The 21,253-nt window shown below is 27.1% G+C and overlaps 2 protein-coding genes across 2 annotated transcripts; both read left to right on the top strand.

Annotated features, from left to right (window-relative positions):
• Positions 1-5,464: 5,464 nt before the first annotated feature.
• Positions 5,465-8,127, top strand: LOC125419292 (probable 2-oxoglutarate-dependent dioxygenase AOP1). Its single transcript, XM_048462421.2, has 3 exons — positions 5,465-5,969; positions 6,820-7,147; positions 7,675-8,127. Exons 1-3 carry the CDS (start codon positions 5,593-5,595, stop codon positions 7,921-7,923), a joined length of 954 nt encoding a protein of 317 aa, XP_048318378.2. The 5' UTR covers positions 5,465-5,592; the 3' UTR covers positions 7,924-8,127.
• Positions 8,128-13,357: 5,230 nt separating this feature from the next.
• On the top strand, positions 13,358-15,716 carry LOC132803239 (probable 2-oxoglutarate-dependent dioxygenase AOP1). Its single transcript, XM_060815705.1, has 3 exons — positions 13,358-13,839; positions 14,349-14,676; positions 15,234-15,716. The coding sequence occupies exons 1-3, from the start codon at positions 13,463-13,465 to the stop codon at positions 15,480-15,482; spliced, it is 954 nt and encodes a 317-aa protein (XP_060671688.1). The 5' UTR covers positions 13,358-13,462; the 3' UTR covers positions 15,483-15,716.
• The last annotated feature ends 5,537 nt before the right edge of the window (positions 15,717-21,253 follow it).

The following is a 21,253-nucleotide window of genomic DNA, read 5'->3' on the forward strand; positions in this document are numbered from 1 at the left end:
CAGAATTTAAATCGTAAATTTTTTGAATTTCTCCAATATTCAATCATGGCATCAAAATATATATATGTATGCATATAACCAAACGTCGGAAATTTGACATTATAAAATAAATATCCAATTTTTATAAAATTCCAACCACATATATATATTTTTCAAATATTCAAATATCACCAAATAAATATAAATCATCACCCGAAAATAGGTGGATCACTCACCTGGAGCACGCAATTAACCTAAGATCCTCCATGGAATCAATTCCACAACGCACACGTGCTCCTAGAACAACAATTCACACATAGTCAAATAAAATAATATTTTATTCGGATAAATAATACCCAGTACCCGGGGGGTTAAACACAAACATTAACCAAAATTGACGAGTAATATACCGAAACGAAGCTTATGGAATGAGGATCGCATTACCGGCCTCCATTGACCCCAATTCCACCAGTGGTGGCCGAAATTTGCCTAGGAAGTACCGGTCGAATTTCATATCCTCATAACTCTCGAAACACTTCGAATTTAAACAATTGGAGACCATATTTGAACTCAGAGGACCCAAAATAGGGGGAAAGGGGTGGAAGACCGGATTGGGTTGGCCGAAAACGGCGAGAATAACGGGAAAAACTTAACCCGCCGCCGCCGACTTCACCGGCCCAATCTGGGCGCGTCCGGCGGCGTCTGGCTGGGAAATTTGGAGGTCGGCATTGCCAGCAAACGAGCTTCTTCCCTGGCCAGCGCATGTGACCGTCCGGTGGCCGGAATTTAAAAAAACGGCAAGAACCCGAGAGGGAGAAAGGAAGGGAAAGGAAGAAGAAGGAGGAAGAAGAAGAAGAAAGAAGAAAGGGCTCGTGGCCCTTTTTTCCCATGTGGGGGAAAGGAGAAAAAAGAAAAAAAGAAAGAAAAAGAAATAAAAAGAAATAAAATAAAATAATTAAATAATATTATTATATAAAATAACAATAATAAAATAATATGGTATTAAATATGGTTGACATGTGGCATCTCACCATGGTGACACATGGTCATATTTATTAAGTCACACGTGGCAAATTGTTACACGTTTAAAAATAATATTAAAATAATATAGTATTTGAAAAACTTTACAGGTCCATCACTTTTAAACTACATGTACAAATCGGACGTGCTGCTAGTCTACGGACTCATATCCACGAGTACTTCACAACCATGTATGAGTCAAAGCTCAATTTTGCATGAATAAAAAGTCAACTCCGGCATCCCTTGGACAGTTTGACCTCAAATTGTTTTGCTGATATCTTTCAAACCGTAGCTCCGTTTTCAACGTGCTACTAGTCTACAAACTCGTGCCAACGTGTACTTCGTAATGGTACCTCAGTCAATCTAGAATTCCATCCGAGTCAAAAAGTCAATTTTTGACCCATTCGATCAACGGTCAAAGTCAACTATCAACGGTCAACCTCGGTGAAAGTTGGAAAATTTCCGTTGTACTTTGGGACGGTGTGTTACAGTTTAAGCAGCGGCACTGTCGGGACGTCGAAGTGACCGTATGCAAGTTTCTCTCTTTAATTTCCCGCCAGATGGTGCTCGGGACGCTGAGTATCATAGGACATCACTGGTATATAGTGTGGTGCGTCAAGTATTATTTTTCTGATATAAATTTCAAATCCTAAAGTTTTAAAGTATTATTTAAATTAGAATGTATTTAATGTTGTTTTTATTATTTATTTTAATTGGAGATTTTAATACATATTTTATGGAATTTTATTATTTTTTAATTACCTATTTATATTAATGTTTTAACAATGCATTTTATCTTGATTTTACTATTTATATTGATTTGATGATTTTAAAGAGATCTTACTATGTTTTTGCCATTTATTTTAAATGGAGGTTTTAATTTGGTTTAATTATTCCTTTGTTTAATTTTTTAATTAATTAATTCATTATAATTATTTTAATTATATCCTGAATTGTCTTAATGTAAGTTTCATTAATATTTTTGCATTATTTGTTTATGACATTATCAATCATTTAGTAATTGTTGCAAAATTATTTTTATTCTATTTCTATTTTATTTTCATTATAAATTTTGGATCCTTGATCTATTATACTTTATTTGATATTTAGTTGACTAATTGTTTCCTTGATTTTTGGGGCATAAAAGATTGGATTTTGGAAAAATGTTTTAAAAGGGGAACCTTTCTAACAGAGTGAATGGTGAGAGTTTTGAAAGAAACTATTATTTTCAATTAATTATTATTTATTTACTTATTTATTCTTAATTAATCAAATGTGCTATAATTACCGTTACTATTATAATTATACAGTAGATAGGATCACTCATTGAAATGATTAGTATCTCATATTTCTAAATTCCGTTCCCCTAGGTACAATGATTGGGAGACGTTGATCGTCCGGGATGAGCCCGACGTCTCAGTTCATTGCCGAAAGTCCAAGAAGCATTTCCTCCCTTTTTCTTCTTCATCTTGTATTGCTTCCTTATATGACATTGTATTAATTTCATATTTATTTGTATAATGCTCTATATACTGTATGGGACACATTTTATTAAATACTGTATTAATTCCCTGTTATTATTTTGGAATGCTGTAAATTTGTGGAATTAAATTGTAGTAATGTGGGAGGAATAAGATGATGTATATAGGAGTGTATTTTCAGTGCAGGAAAATTGTGGTAAGTCCAATCCTCAGGGGAGGTTCTATCGGACTTTCCATTGGAGGGTCCGGTAGAGTTTCCCTGGTATCAGGGCTTGTCTAGGATTCCGATGAAGAATTTTAGATAGGCCTTGACAATACAAAATTATTATCTTCTGATGGGTAAATTTGAGACGATACGCGTAAGTTATTATTATGACATTCCATTAAATCATTTAGCTATAATTGTATAAAATATATTTCCTGTACATATTTATAATATTTATCATTTTATTTTATATACATATTTGTATTTTTGTCCATATTATAATTTATATATACTTTGTAATATTTAGAGAACTATTAAATTTATTATGGTAAAAAAATAATGGATAAGTAGAAAGTTAAAGATCAATGATATTCATTAATTTTTTAATAAAAAATGTTAAAAAATAAATTTAATAGAAATTTCTACAAAAATTTCATGGAAATTTAGAAAATTTTCATGTAAATTATAGATTTTTTTACAAAATTGTAAAAGAATTAATGTTGATATTTGACAAAAATTTTAATAGAAAATTTGTAAAAATATCAAAAATTTCGATGGAAATTTTATTCGTTTCCACTTGGTATCTAAATTTCTTTTTCACCTCATAGAAAAACCAAAATATCGTGGAAATTTTCAATTTTTGAAACCTTTGTTAAGATTCATGCATCAACAGTAAATAAAGATTTTCATCATGTAAAAAGATGCTCTAAAAGCATCTTCAATGGTTTTTTGTTTTTGTTTTTAAAGAGCATAATCTTCAAATTAGAGAGCATATTAGAGAATCTAACAAAATAAAGTATGGATTTTTATTCAATTCCAACACTACTTTTTATCATCACTCTTTATTTTCCAAGCCTCGCCTTCTATTTTAACTTCTTAATTTAAATAGACTGTTGCAATTATAAAACATAGGTGTGATTCATTAAAATAAATAAATGAAAATTTTTGAAAAGCTTGTTAAAGATGCTTTAATAGGTGTGCTGGACTGTGCTGGACTTTTTAGTTGGTAAAAAGATCGATTAGGCATTAGGCGAGCGAATTTCAACCAAATTTGAACCAGATTTTTTGAACCGAAAAGTTAGCTTTACCCCTAGTTATAGTTATTGAAGTGTATTTTATCATTTTTTTTTAAATACTAAAAAATTTCATTGTGTATAAATATACAGTAAATCTCGCATCAAGAAGTTCTAATGGATTTTCTATGAAGATCTTATTTATTAATTTTTAGATCTTTTTAAAAATTGAGATTTAAAGATGTATTTGGGATTTTATATAAATTTAATGAAATACTAAAATATTAAAATGATAAAGTGAACCCTATCAAAATTCATATAAACTACAAATATTTCTTTAAATTTTAACCATAAAAAAGATATAAAGATTGATAAATGGGGATTTGATGAAAAATTCATTACGACATCCTAATGATAGACTCTTAATCAATTGGATCTTTGATATCAATGGAAGGAATCATATAAAGTAAAAGTAGAGGATACTTAATGCCTTCATAATTTTATATTCAATTTAAATTTGATCATCCGTATATGTTATTTTTGACAGAACAATGAAAAAATTGACTAAAATCAACATTTTCCACTCTGGGTGAATATATCTCTGCGGCCTTTCGAACTCTGGTTGCTTCAATTCACTTCACTTATATAGCGCTTTCCCAATAATCCTGCCCCCCCAAGCAAAATGGAGTTGCCGAGTGGAAGCATCGCTATTTTTTATTTTGTTGATATAATTAGGATCTATTTAATTTCTACTGTTTATTATTTTATTTAAATTTGTTTATTATTTTATATTCAATTTCAATTGGATATTTAAATTTGACATAAATTATGTTAAAACCTTTATTAATAAATTTTTTCGTGAGTAGACCTATTTAAAGAATAGCTTTTATTCAAAAGTTATCTAAATGTTTACAAGGAAATAAAAATTTTGACTTTTCAAGATAGTTTTATAGTTTTTTTTTTTTAAAGGAAAGTTTTTAAATTTTAAAAAATATATACGTAAGAATATTCTTAGAAAATAATATAATCATTTAAGGAAATTGGGTTCAAATTTTTGAATTTTTGGAAAAGAAAAAGTACTTTTTTTTTTCAACTTAAAAAGGATCCATGCAAAATGCTAAAATTAGAAAATATTTATCAAATTTATTTGTTGGTAAATAATATAAAAATATTTAATTTATTCATTTAAAAATTTATTTATTTATATGTAAATTATATATATAAATATATCAACAAATTATATTTTAACACGTCTTGTTCAATAAATATAAATTAATAAATACTAATAAGTAAAGCTTTTTGTTAAAAAAAAAAACAGATAAAATAAATAAATTAATTAAAAAGTCATATTATTTTATTTTAAATATTATGCTATAATAAGCATGTATATATTGGATCCTTTCTACTCGCAACTGCCCTTCCTCTTCATACGGATATAAATTGTCCACCCACTACTCACACGTGATTCAAATGGGAAAGCTCCCAAGGACAATAATTGAAAGCAATGATTCACACAATTGATTTTATTTTATTTTTTTGGATAAAAGAATTTTAAATTCACCCAATTGAATTTTTACTTTTTTGTCACAACAAAGCTACGTGGTCCTTTTGGCCCCGCACTGCTCAGACACTGTCATTTGTTGATAATGCACTAAACAATTTTTTTTTGGCCTTATTATCCAAATAAAATATTCACGATGAATAATAATTATTTAGAAGAAACAAAAAATAAATAAATAAATCGCAGACCCTTATAAGACCACACTCGAAAGCTCAAACAACCTGCTATCTTAACCCTTAGCCTAAGGTGATAAGGAACTGCATTCCTTTGTATGCAGAAAAAAACAAGAGAGAGAGTAAAGGAGAATAAAAAAAGAAAAAGAAAAAAAAGAAAATGGGATCTGAAATCCCTTGTTGTAAGCTTCCTTTGATTGATTTGTCGAAACCAGGACTTAATCCTGGCACACCTGAATGGGACTCGGCGAGAGACCAAGTCAAGCAAGCACTGGAGAAATATGGTTGTTTCGAGGCATTTTTCGACAAGGTTCCTCCGGAAACTCGAAAAGCCATACTTGATGCAACGGAGGAGCTTTACGACCTCCCTTCGGAGATCAAACGCAAAAACATTTACGACACACCTTTTCCTGGTTACTTCGGAGACTATCCTTTAACTCCACTCTATGAGAGCATGGCCATGGTGGATGCTGTTAAGCTCTCCGACATCGAAAGCTTTATCAACGTCTACTACCCTCAAGGAAACCCAAGCATCTGGTTTTGCTCTCTTTCCTATAGCTCTCTTGCTCTTTCTTCTTTTTTTTTTTCTTTTTTATCGAAAAGCTTTATTCGATGGTTAATTTTTTTTTTTTTTTTTAATGTAAGAATATTTGGCAACAATCAACAACTATTTGTTGATAAAAAAATCTTTTTAAAACTGTTTTAAAAAAATTAAAATTTTAAACTTATCTAAAAAGTTTTTTTTTTTTAACTAATATGGAAATATATTAGGCATTTAATGTATTATTTTATTTATAATCAAATATTTATTAATTTTTTAATAGAAATTTTTTTCTAAAAAAGTTTATTATACAACATTCTACATATAAAAGTTATATTTTTATCAATTAAATCAAAATGATACTTAGTTAGAGACATTAGCTTCTTAACTCTCTCTTATATATTCTTGGGAAAATTTCATTTACACATATTCAATGTTATTAATTTTTTTCATTTAAATTTTATATTTTTGAAAAATCAATTATTTATTTCTTTTTAATTTTTTCAATTATTATAAATACTAATTCATTAATTTTTATAAATTAATTTTAACAGTTAACAGTTAAAAGGTTAAACTATATTTTTATCATATTATTCAATTATAAAATATAAATTTTTAAATTTCTTTTTGATCTTAAAATGTTAAAATTAATTGATAAAAAATACTAAAAACTGTTAAATGAATCTATTTATATATATATGTATGCATATAAATAGAATTTATTTTATTATTTTAAGCAATTCAACACACACATATACACACATATATATATACATATATATATATATATAGAGAGAGAGAGAGAGAGAGAGATTTTGATGATGATTTAAAAAATAAAATTGGCAGCCAAAAGTTGCACCGCTATGCGGTCGAAGGATCAGAATTGGATAAGATGGTGAGGAGGATGGTTTTGGAGAGCTTGGGAGTAGAGAAATACTTAGATCAACACATAGAAACAGCAAAGTGCCTTCTTAGAGTGATGAAATTCAAAGGGCCTCACACCAAAGACAATAAGAAGCTTGGGCTTGTACCTCACACCGACAAGGAATTTATCACCATTTTGTATCATAATCATGTTAGTGGTCTCGAGGTCCAAATCAAAGATGGCACATGGATTTCCGTCGAACGTAACTCGCCCGATTCGTTCATTGTCATGTTTGGTGATTCTTTCTATGTGAGTTTCCTTTCACCTCTTCGAAATTTTTCTCCATTTCAACACTTTCGTCTTTTCATTTCGAACTCATTAATTACTTTTCACCTTTTCCCTTTCTTTATTTTTGTCTACATTGATGTTGATCAATATAAAATCTTATCTTATCTAAAAAATATGATTAATTGGATTTCTTTTTTTTTCTCATCTAAACTTTTAAATGATGTGATATTATACTGTTGGTGAAGTACGGAAATTTAAGGGGGGAAAAAAAATTGGAACAGAGGATCTGGATCCTAATGACTATTGTTTACTTGTTAATCTTGTCAGATGAATCATGCATCTTTCACCTTTCAATTTGATGCATGATGGGGACTAGACTAACGAAAAACGACAATTGGAAGAACAACCATGAAAGAATTTTTATAATTTGGAACACAAAGTTTTGTGACCAAAATATTATATATATATATATATATATATTTGTCATGGTACTAAATACTAACCCAATCAAAATGCAAGTAATATTAAATTGATTTGGGGGAATGCAGGCCTGGACAAACGGTCGATACCATTCACCGCGCCATCAAGTGATGATGACCGGAGATGAGACAAGGTACACAATAGGAATGTTCTCTCTCCCAAAGGGAGGTCACATAATAAAAGCCCCAGATGAGTTAGTAGATGAGGAGCACCCTTTGCTGTTTAAGCCCTATGACTTTGAAGAGTTTTCGAAATTCTACCTTACAAAGGCTGGTAATTCTGCTTATTCTCCTCTCCACGCTTATTGTGGTCTCTGAAGAACCCTTTGTTATATGCATATATTCCTATGCCTGCGACTGGTAATATGTACTGATTTTAAGTTTCTTTGTATTTTTATATGCTGGTTGGGAGCGCTTGGTGCCCCAAAAACTCTACCACCTACTAAGAATAAAATTGTTGTATTCTACTTCAATAATAATATATTGTGTTTAGTAATAAAAAAAGAATAAGAGCTTTTTTAAGCTTTCCGAATAAAAAAAATAAAAAAATATAAAATCTCATTTTGATCTAAATAATGAGCATTTGATAGTAAACATTTATCTAAATAATGTTTAGGCTACATAAATTTGGTATTCATATTTTAAAAACTACACAGTACTGCTTATGTGGTGTATTAATTTTCAAAATACGTATTTTAAATATTATCAAAGTGAATATTTATATCTAGAAATTCTATTAGATATTTTAAATTTTTTTTGAAAAATAATTTTCTTTTAAAAAATCCAATTTTTTTTTTAAAAAAATAAAAAGTATAATTATAATTAATAGCTATTTTGAATAATACTATTAATTGGAGAACAATTTTGAATTGGCTATCAATACATTTAAATATTTATGACATCTAAGTTAATTTTTATACCAAATGGATAGCAATCTAAGTTTTCATTGAAAATGCTCTAAAACCTATACATAATAATGGATCCAATATTCAAGCTACATCATTTGCTTATTAGATATTTCTAAAACTTCTATTTGATTTATTACATATGCTACGTTTTATTATTTAATAAATCAAATTGCAGCCTTTCAAAACTTCTATTATTTTTTTGTCGAGTTTCAAAATTGTAGGTTTAAAGAGGAATAGACAATAATGTCAATGTATCATACTTTTCAATAATGGTTTTCAAAGATATATTTGTCGTTTTACTATGCCATGTAGGAGAAATAAACTTTACATTTTTTTTTTCTGCAATAAAAATTAACTTTAGTTGAATGAACCGCTGGGGTGTATATATATATATATATATTATTTTTTCCTTCTTCCAAATTGTTGAGCTATAACTGATATTTTTAAAAGGATGTATTCAATTTGAATTTTAAAAAATTTTTATAAACTTTTTTAAGTGATTGACTTTTGCAAGGTTTTGTAATTTTTTATAGACTTTTGTAAAGTTCATGAAATTATGAAAGATTTTTATAGACTTTATGTTCATAGACTTTACTGAATTTTAATGGAGTTTATAAAATTAGGAAAATATTTATATGAACCTTTATAAACTTAAATTTTTCAAAAATTCGACAGAATATTTTTCTCATATCAATAAATATTTTCTTAAAAAGTCAAATACATAAATAAATAAATAAATCACTTCATCAAGGAAAATTTATTTAAACAACAACTAGCAATACTAGAAATTCATAATGATTTTATAAAATTTTGATGACACATTTGAATTATCTTTATTTTAATATATGAATTTTATTATTAGGTTATTAAAATTCGATAGGTACTATGAGTGAAATTGTGCCATAACAAGCAAACTAAGACCCAAAAAAAAAAAAAAGTATAAGAAAAAGTTTCCACCCTATGCAATTTTCTTTCACATAAGATAGAGAATACAAAAGGGAAAAAAAAAAAAAAAAGGCTGATTAAAATCATCAAAGCCCTATACGTTGGTTAAGGATAATAGGGAAAGAAAGGGCTTAAAAAATAATATGTAATTAACTTCAATTAAAATCCTTTAAAAGCATCTTTAAAAGTCCATAAAATTTTTGACGATGAGGGATGGAGAAATATTAAAGTAAATATTTCATTTTTTAATTTAAAAGTCTTCAAAAGTCTAGGATTTAAAAAAATCTCTAAAAATAATTATCTTTTTAAATACATTTTATTTGATAAATACATTTAGCTTTTATAATTTTTTTTAAAATTTATATTGAATACTTCAAAATTTTTATAGAGTCTTTAAAACTTTACATTAAATACATTAAAAATCTTCAAATCCATAAAAAATTTTAAAATTTTTTGAAATCTTATTTGAATACATCCCTTTATAATCTAGAATAGTTATTTGTCAATTATCATAAATATCTCAAGAGGTTATAAGGTAATTAAATATGTCACATTGCCTTTTAAACTTAATAAGAAAGTAATAATTTATATGAGAAATATAAAGGAAACAATTAATAGCTTGAAGGGTATGTGACATAACGAAACATATTATTAAAAAAAAAAAAAAATGGTGTTTCGTCTCACATAACTGAAACCTCTACCTGCACACCCTTTTTTAATAAAATTACTAAAATATCCTTGACTTTCTCCCTTCTTTTCCTTTTTAACTTTTATAACATCATTTTTCTTACACTCCAATTGGCAAGGCAGCAAGTGGATAATGACCACCCACATGACCATAGCTCATGTCTGGTCCACCCATCCCTGGCGGTGTACATATTAGGCTACCGTATAGACAAATTTACAAAATAAATAAATATATGAATTTACGAAGGGAAATCTCAATCAAAGCAGAAGTTACCCTCATAATTTTTTATATTATAGGAAACAAAGCCCCTATAATTTTTGTAATTTTAATTTACTGGTTTTTCATAAATCACGTTTGTCCCTAGAACTATGAACCCAGTTGGAGAGAAAGAAAGGACGAATTGGAATTCATTGTGGGAAACAAAAAGATATCTTGTTGGTGATCCTCCTTCAGTAGCTGCTTACTCAACCGGATCTATCCAAAAAAAAAAAAAAAAGGAGTAAAAAGTATGAGAAAATAGGTGTCACAAAGTTAATTGGTTTTTTGGTAATTTTAAATGAAAAGATCGTGTAAATATGCGGGTAGGATTTATTTGGAGAAATAAATCATTCCTCTGTTTTAATAAAATCATAAATGAAATCTAATTTAGGGATTTTAAGACAAATGTAATAGGTAAAACGATTAAGCAAAATTTCATTCCACATGTATTTCCAAGAAGAATGTATGAGGAGATAGTCATTGTTGTTTCATCATGTCTGATAACAAAGATAGTTCATCTAAGAAGTGCCTCCCTAGGATTGTTCAAAAAGAAATTATAAAACTCGTGTATCGACTAAGTATTGAATCCCGAAGAGTTTATCTTATGAGATGAGCTAAATTAATTAAATAAGGAAATCCACTGCTTTCCTTACTCGAGCCTTTGTGGTTTAACTCATTAAAGTTAGTGAGTTGGTTTCTTCAAGAACAAGAAAACCCAATGCCAATAGTATATAAATACCTTATCATTCTTGGTTTCCATGTATGCGTATTCTTACAAAAATCTTATATTTCCTCTTTGATTTGAGTGTTGGAGTGTCTTTAGTTGACACTACATTGGGCCCCAAGATCTTTTCATTGACACCTAGATTTCAGCTCTATTATGCATCGGCTCATGGTTGTTTAGGTTCGTGCATCAACAGTAACTATATATTTTCATCATGTAAAAAGATGCCCTAAGAGCATTTTCAATAGTTTTCTTTTCCTTAAAGAGTGTAATTTTCAAATAAAGAACATATTAGAGAATCTAACAAAATAAAGAGTGGATTTTTTATTCAATTCCAGCAATACTCTTTATTATCACTTTTTATTTTTTTATTTTCTAATAAAGAATTACTCTTTATCATTATAACATTTAATTACAACAAAGTATTCTTATTTTTTTAAAATATCTATCTATATATATATATATATAATATGAAATTCAATAAAAGTCTTAATTATGCATTGAAAATTGTAAGTGTAATAAATAAATATATTAAAAGCTTTATATAGAGAGTAAGTTTGGCTTTGACATTTGGAGAGTCAAGCCCTACCTTCTATTTTAATTTCTTAATTTAAAGAGACTGTTGGAGTAATAAAATATAGATGTGATTCTTTAAAATAGAGAAATGAAAATCTTTAAAAAGCCTGTTAAAGATGCCTTAATAGGTGCCCTGGATTTTTCTACCATGCAAAAAGATCGATTAGGCATTAAGCAGGTGAATTCCAACTGAATTTGAACCAGATTATTTGAACTAAAAAGTCAACTTTACCCTTAGTTATAGTTATTGAGTGTATTTTACGTATTTTACCCTTATTTTTTTAAATTACTAAAAAATTTTGTTATATATAAACACACAGTAAATCTCACATCAAGACACTCTAATGGATTTTCTATCAAGATGTTACTTATTAGTCCTTATATCTTTTCAAGCATTTGGAATTTTGTATAAGTTAAATGAAATACTAAAATTTTAAAATAGTAAAATGAACCCTATCAGAATTCATTTAAACTTCAAATATTTTTTTTTAAATTTTAGCTATCAAAAAGGTTTAAAAGTTAATAAATAAGGTTTTGATAAAACTTCATTACGACATACTGATGATAAATTCTTAATCAATTGGATCTTTGATATCAATGCAAGGAATCATATAAAGTAAAAATAGAGGATACTTTATACCTTAATATTTTTCATTCAATTTAAATTTGTTTATTATTGTATTGATATAATTAGGATCCATTTGACATAAATTATGTTACAACCTTTATTAATAGATTTTTTTGTGAGTAGATCTATTTAAAGAAGGGCTTTTATTTAAAAGTTATTTAAGTGTTTGTAAGGAAATAATAGTTTTATAGCTTCCTTTTTTGTTTCTTTTTCTTTTTTTAAAGATAGTTTTAAAATTTTTAAAAATAAATATCTAAGAATATTCTTAGAAAATAATATATTCATTAAACGGAATTGAGTTCAAGTTTTTGGATTTTTTGAAAAGAAAAAATACAGTTTTTTTTTTGTTACACTTAAAAAAAAATCCAATCAAAATGATAAAATTAGAAAAATATTTATCAAATATGATAAATAATATAAAAAATATCTAATTGATTTATTTTTTTACTAATTTACCCATTTAGAAATTTATTTATTCATATTTACATTATATAATTATATCATAAAATTATATTATAACATGTATTATTTGGTAAATAACAATAAGTAAAGCTTTTTGTAAAAGAAAAAAAAAATGATGCCGACAAAATAAATAAATAAATAAATAAAAAAGCATGCATGGATCCTTTCTACTGGCAACTGCCCTTCCTCTTCATGCGGATATAAATTGTCCACCCACTATTTACAGGTGATTCAAATGAGAAAGACCCCATGGACAATAATTGAAAGCAATAATTCACACAATTGATTTTATTTTATTTTATTTTTTTGGTAAAAGATTTTTATTTGTTTTTAAATTCACCCAATGGAATTTACTTTTTTGTCACAACAATGGTATGTGGTCCATTTGGCCTGGCACTACTTAGACACTGTCATTGTTGATAATGCACTAAACAATTCTCTTTTGGTCTTATTACCCAAATAAATATTCATGATGAACAATAATTATTTAGAGACAAAAAAAAAAAAAAAAAAAAAAATCGAAGGTCCTTATAATAAGACCATACTCGAAAGCTCAAACAAACTGCTATCTTAACTGTTAGCCTAAGGTGATAAGGAACTGCATTCTTTGTCTCCCCCAAAAAAAAAAAAAAAAAAAGGCAAAGAGAGTGAGTGAAGGACAGAAAAAAATGGGATCTGAAATCCCTTGTTGTAAGCTTCCTTTGATTGATTTGTCGAAGCCAGGACTTAATCCTGGCACACCTGAATGGAACTCGGCGAGAGATCAAGTCAAGCAAGCACTGGAGAAATATGGTTGTTTCGAGGCATTTTTCGACAAGGTTCCTCCGGAAACTCGAAAAGCCATACTTGATGCAACGGAGGAACTTTACGACCTCCCTTCGGAGATCAAACGCAAAAACATTTACGACACACCTTTTCCTGGTTACTTCGGAGACTATCCTTTAACTCCACTCTATGAGAGCATGGCCATGCTGGATGCTGTTAAGCTTTCCGACATCGAAAGCTTTATCAATGTCTACTACCCTGAAGGAAACCCAAGCATATGGTTTCGCTCTCTTTACTATACCTCTCTTGCTTTTTGTTTTTTTTGTCCCTTTTTTTTTCCCCTACCGTTCCAAAAAGTTACCTTTATTGTCTTTGGTTAGAAACATTAGCTTTTTAACTCTCTTTGGGAAAATTTCATGCACACATACACAGCGTTGCTATTGTTTTTCATTTAGATTTTATATTGTTGAAAAATCTATCATTTATCTCCTTTTAATTTTTTAAAATTATTACAAATACTAATTTATCAATTATTTTTTATTCTTACAAATTAATTTTAATAGTTCAAGATCAAAATTATATTTTAAAAATATTATTTAATTATAAAATATAAATTTTTAATTATTATTTTGATTTTAAACTGTTAAAATTAACTGATAAAAAATACTAACAGGTGCCAAATGAAATTATTTAATTTATTTTATGTTTTTAAATAATTTAACATGTGTATATATATATATATATATATATATTTGATGATGATGATGATTTAAAAATAAAAATTGGCAGCCAAAAGTTGCACCGCTATGCGATACAAGCATCGGAATTGGACAAGATGGTGAGGAGGATGGTTTTGGAGAGCCTGGGAGTAGAAAAATACTTCGATCAACACATGGAAACAGCGAAGTGCCTTCTTAGAGTGATGAAATTCAAAGGGCCTCACACCAAAGACAATAAGAAGCTTGGGCTTGTACCTCACACTGACAAGGAATTTATCACCATTTTGTATCATAATCATGTTAGTGGTCTCGAGGTCCAAATCAAAGATGGCACATGGATTTCCGTCGAACGAAACTCGCCCGATTCGTTCATTGTCATGTTTGGTGATTCTTTCTATGTGAGCTTCCTTTCACCTCTTTAAAATTTTTCCCCACTTCAAAATTTTTACCTTTTTATTTCGAACTCATTAGTTACTTATTACAGTTTTCCTTTTTTTTCTTATTTTTTATTTCTTTATCTTTTTTTATTTTTGCCTTTATTGATGTTGACCAATAATAAAATTTTATCTTATTTAAATAAAATTGTTAATTGGATTTATTTTCTTTTGTCTCTCTGCTAATTTTTTAAATGATGTAATATTATATTGTCGGTGGAGTACGGAAATTTTAGGGGGGAAAAAAAAATCTGAAACAAAGATCCGGGTCCTAATCACTACTGTTTTCTTGTTAATCTTGTCAGATTAATCATGCACTTTTCACCTTTCAATTGGATGCATGATGGGGACTAGACTAACGAAAAAACGACAATTGGAAGAACAACCCTGAAATTTTTTTTATAGTTTCGAACACACAGTAACCAAAATATTATATATATATATATAGAGATTTATCATGGTACTAAATACTAACCTAGTAAAAAATGCAAGTAATAGTAAATTGATTTGGGGGAATGCAGGCTTGGACAAACGGTCGATACCATTCACCGCGCCATCAAGTGATGATGACGGGAGATGAGACGAGGTACACAGTGGGAATGTTCTCCATCCCAAAGGGAGGTTACACGATAAAAGCCCCAGATGAGTTAGTAGATGAAGAGCACCCTTTGCTGTTTAAGCCCTTCGACTTTGAAGAATTTTTTAAATTCTACATTACAGAGGCTGGTAATTCTGCCTATTCTCCTCTCCACGCTTATTGTGGTCTCTGAAGAACCCTTTGTTATATGCCTGTGACTGGTAATATGTACCGATTTAAGTTTCTTTGTATTTTCATCTGCTGGTTGGGAGCGCTTGGTGCCCAAAAACTCTACTACCAACTAAGAATAAAATTGTTGTACTCTACTTCAATAATAATATATTGTGTTTAGTAATAAAAAAAGAATAAGAGCTTTTTTAAACTTTGCAAATAAATAAAATTAAAAATATAAATATATAAAATCTCATTTTGGTCTTTCTAGAGAAACTAAAACTCTGTAGTGTTTCTTTATAATGTTTTAACGTACGTGGTTTATTTGGTTTACTTGCATTTTGGTTGGGCTTTAATTTCAGTGCCTAAAAACTTAACTCGCAAAAAAATCTGTAAAATATCTTTTCAAGCTCTTAAATACCTTTTTATTTTGTATTCAATGGAGAAACTTTAAGTATTGAGCTTCTCTTAAAAATAAAAACTATTCTAACCAAGTTGAAAATAATTACTAATTTTTAATGAACTTTTCTTTGCTTTCCTTTTTTATTTTTTTTTATTTTTTATTTTTATTTTTAAACTTTCTGATAATTGTTGACTGAACTTTGTTTCTTGTTTGATGTGTCTTCAAATAAAAATGATTTTAGTTCAGCATCCGTTTGACAGCTTTTTTTTGCCGTTTTTAATTAGTCGTTAAAAACTCTTGTCTCGAAGCCAAAGATAACAAATATTTGCTGATAAACAAAATTAAGCTGACAAATTTAAATTTTGAGTTTTTCTTTTCTTCAAAAAAAAAATCTATATTCTCAGCTTTTACGGGATGCCAAATGCGATTAGTGACATTATTTTATTCCAATTTTGTCCTTACTATTTTTATAAAATACAAAATGCATCCAAATTCATTTTTTCCTTTTCTGCCCAAAACGTTCTGTCGGGTCATTATCCCTCAAATCAAAGAGGGTCAGGTAATTGTCTTTTTCTATTTTTATTTTTATTATTTTATTTTTTTGTTTTTGGCGGGTTTTTCATCATAGATAGAAAGGAGTGGTTGGAAAGAAATACCATATAAAGACATCTGTAGGATCTAAGCTTTCATTCTGATCAATGATATGCACCGACTCAATAAATAAATTATTATATTAATGTTAATTTTTGTAGATAATGCGTTTTCTTTATTATAAAAAAATAATGTTGCAGATCATACATTTTGTAATTATGTTGCCAATTCTCAATTCAATATTCACGGTATTTTTTAATTAACAGCAAACAAACAGTCAACATTAATTTTAAAAAAGCTTTCTTTTCAAAAAAGATTTACTAAACAGTATTTCAAAAATACTATTCAAAACAGCTCCGCTAAATGGACATCCAGCCAGCAAGGACAGAACAAAGTAAGTGTGCTAAATTCCTCTTTGCCAAAAAGTAAGAACCTCGTGATCATCATTGCTTTAAAAAAAAAAAAAAAAAAAAAAAAAAAAGAAGAAGAAAAAGCTAGTGATCTTGTCTTTAGATTTGGAGAAATCTCACATTTTAACTTATTGAAACAAACCTTCCAATCAGCGAATCATGGAAAATTTTTAAAATAATTATATACGCTCTTTTTTAAAAAAAATAATTATATAATTATGATATATATTTATATATATATATATATATATATAATCATTCATTTTTAAAATCAAAATTAATATTAATTTTTTCAAATTTTTTGAATAATATTAAAAATTAAAATTTAAAATTAAACTTATTAATCAATAGATCTTTATATGAATCATTTTTTCTAAATATGATTTTAACATATTATTAAATTTTTATTCTATCACTTTTAAATTTTAAAATTTAAAATTTTTAATATAATTCAAAGATTAATAAAAGAACATATAATATTAACTAACAAGTCATTTTGTTTTCAGCCTAACTATATATATATACATATATCTTACAAGATTGAACTAATAATATCATGTTAAAGATCTACAAATTCAAAATTTTAGAATTAATTTTAAAAAATAAACACCGCCTAATAAACCTGGTAATTATTGTTGGATATAAATTTTTACTATACTATTACCGGCTTAACCTGATAAAAAAATATGTTGATATTTATAATATAGATAAAATAAGGTGCCAATTATATATAGAGAGAGACCTAAACAATTAAACAATCAAGTTTGCATGAGATGACAAGAACAAAAAATATATATATATATATATACTTATCAAAAATTCAAAAGTTAAATTTTGGTTTAGAAATAATTGTTATAATTGTTATTTATCTAATTAGAATTAGAATTTTAATTTTAAATTATTTATTGATGTAGCATCTTCAACATGTATATTACAATGTGTTTCTAACATATCATTATGCTTTCTGTATATACTCTCTCTCTCTCTCTCTCTATATATATATATAACAATATACAATTCTCCTATGTTTGGATGTTACCTTTATGTAGCTTTTCCAATTTCCACTCCAGCTTTAAACTTATTGATACAGACAAACATTGTAGGAGAGTTAATTATTCTCTCTTTATATATATATATATATATATATATGAAGTTGTTTTTTTGTTTCAAGTCATAAAAGTGAAAGGCAAATTTTTTCTTGTTCTTTCTTTTTTTCCTTTATTTATTTATTTTTTCTTTTTCTTTTTTGAGGGAAGAAACCAGACAAATTTTCAAAAGCCTAAAAATTAACTACTTTTTGAGTCCAAAAAAATGAAAATGAAAATTTGAATTCATAGTTGTCCTATTTCGATGGTTTGGACTAAAATTAAAGTTAGATTTAAAATATTAAATTCATCCAAAAAATTAAAAAAAGAAGTAAAATGGAAGAGTACCCCAAATTCAAAGGAAACAGCACTAACTGATTAACATATTGGTATTTCAAGAAGGTTGTTTGCCAAATTCTACCGGGGAAAAGAAAAAAAAAATTGTTTACATGTAATTTCATAAAGAGAGATGATTACATGTTATCTATTGGATTGAGAATAAAAAGTTAGGATTGAATGTCAAGGACACACAAGCATGAAAAAATAAAAATTTAAAATTAAAAAAAAAAAAAAACAAATAAACAAAGAATCTGGTTCATTATGTTTATTGTCATATTCTTATTCCTGCTGTTAGCCTTTTCACGCCATTGTTAATAACCTGTTCAGTTTTTTGTTGTTTACAGGAGCTTTTGAGGTACTGTGTATTTGTGATTCTTCAAATTAATTCTGCTATTTCATTTACGTAGTTTTGTTTTTTGTTTTTTTTTTTTTAATTTTTTTTTGTTTTTGTTTTTTTTTTTTTTTCAATTTTGTGTCTATCTTCATGAGATAGACCTAAACCCACTAGAGGGCTGAGCAAGGGGACATTGGAGAGAACATACAGTTTGAGCCTTGAGGATCCATAATTTGTATGCCCATAACCTTCTTGGGCCGCTCCTTCAATCAATGAGCGGGTCAAAAAATCCACCCTTTGGAATTCCGGGTTTTTTCTCTTAAACACACTCAAACATTGTGGGACCATGCAGAACATGCCACGCTTTAATATGGCATTTTATTTTCAAAAAAGAAAAATATATTATGGCATTTTATTTTCAAAAAAGAAAAATATATTATGGCATTTTATTTATTTTTTATTTAAATAGTAGTTCGGTAATACAAGTTTTTTTTTTTCTATATATATAAATATATATATATATATATATATATATATATATATGTATATATACTCACAAACACTGCGGGACCATGAAGAACATGCTTTAATATGGCATTTTTTTTCTTCAAAAAAAAAAAAATATATATTATGGTATTTTATTTTATTTATTTTTTATTTTTTAAATAGTAGTTCGGTAATACTACAGCCTTAGAGGTACCACCTAATTTACATAAATATCATTACATTCGAAACTGAAAAACAGATTATTTTATTTTTTATTTTTTTTTAAAAGTGATAAATGTCATTACATTCTAAACTAAGAAAAGATGATTTTTCTGAATAACAGATTTGATCGAACTTGGAATGTAGAGATATATTTTTAGTAATTTGAATACACAGGTTCCCAAATCTTCACAGATCTGATTCATGTGGTAATAGCTCAAATATCTTAACTTCGTTTGTTTACTTGTTTTCTTTTCTTTCTTTTTTTTTGATATTTTTGTAACCTTGTTTGTTGAGTTGGTTATTACTGTATTTTTTTTTTTTTTTAACATAAAAAGTGCTTCAGATAGATTACATGAACTGCTCCTGTATAAAAATTTATTTTTGATTGCTATTTAAGAAACCAATTTCTTTCTTTCTTTTTTTCTTTTTTTCTTTTTCAATTACAGAGAAAACAACGGCTTTGATAGCCATACTACATTCTTCTATGTAAAAAAGTATCCTCGACGTTATTGCAAAATATATTTATTATCCTTGAGATAGTTTCATAGTAAAGTTTTACCATCTTCTATAAATTCAAATTTGAAATCCTAATTTAATATTCATCACTTTCAATTTGATATCTCTCCCCATCAGTAATGGATCCAAGAAATTTTTATTTTTTTTTTGTTTTTTTCAAAGGGCACCATTATATGATATTGTTTGATTTTCCCTTTTTTTTTTCTTTTTTTTTTCTTTTTTTTTTCCGTTTCGTGTCGAATAAATGATAAGAGTGTTTGATTGTTTTTTTCTTTCTTTTTTTTTTTTCTTTTTGGTGTAATACATTGTTCTCAAAATTTATAGTTTGGAAAGAGAAACATCTAAACATCATTTGCTATGTCATACTCTAATTAATTAAAATTTTTCAATAATTTACCAAAAAATTGAAATTTTCACTAAACTAGGTAGGATTAAAAGATTAAATATTCTTTTTCATTTTTATTCAAATTTTTTTAGAGAAAAGCATAATTTGAATCATTTTGACAAATTTGATTTTCTTTTTACACTAAATTTGTTCCAAATTTATAAAACCAAACAAAAATTTATACTCTTTAAAGATGGAAAAAAAGGTTGATTTTGATAGTGATTAACTAACTAAAGTAAATTAAATATTTTTATAAAGAAAAAGCTAACCGGAAGGAATATGTAATCAAATTCATAAATTTGGCAACTCAATGTTTGTGTAATTAAAACAAAAAGTTAGTATATAAATAAGTATTGTGATAATCATATTTTTGTTTTAATTACATATTTCTTTTGTTATTAAATAATTATTATGACTAATAATATATTTAATATGATCGTTAAGTAATAACTATTTTGCCAAAAAAATTATATATATTTCAATTATATTTACTTCAAAAAATATTTCAATTTTATAAATAGTTATTATTGTAAAAAACTATATTATAGTTAATAAGATATTTAAAAAAAAATAATGTATGAAAGAGTTGTTGAGGAGGGACATAATTAAAATTTGAAAGTTATATTAGTAAGAAAAGTAAAAAAAAAATTGATTTATCTATTTAAAAGTTTATTTGTTTATATTTAAATTATATAGATATATATATATATATTAATATTATTTGATAAATACAGATTTTTTAAACAAAAAAAAAAAATGCCAACAAAGATAAATAAAAAAGTTATATTATTTTATTTTAGATAGTATGCTATACTAACCATGTATATATTGGATCCTTTCTACTTGCAACTGCCATTCCTACGGATATAAATTGTCCACCCACTACTTACACGTGACTTGAATGACGAAGCTCCCAAGGACAATAATTGAAAGCAATAATTCACACAATATTGATTTTATTTATCCTTTTCTGGGTAAAAGTTTTTTATTGTTTTTTTTATTCTCCCAATTGGATTTACCTT

The sequence above is a fragment of the Ziziphus jujuba genome, chromosome 1 (assembly GCF_031755915.1).
Source record: "Ziziphus jujuba cultivar Dongzao chromosome 1, ASM3175591v1".
In the NCBI taxonomy this organism is placed as follows: Eukaryota; Viridiplantae; Streptophyta; class Magnoliopsida; order Rosales; family Rhamnaceae; genus Ziziphus; species Ziziphus jujuba.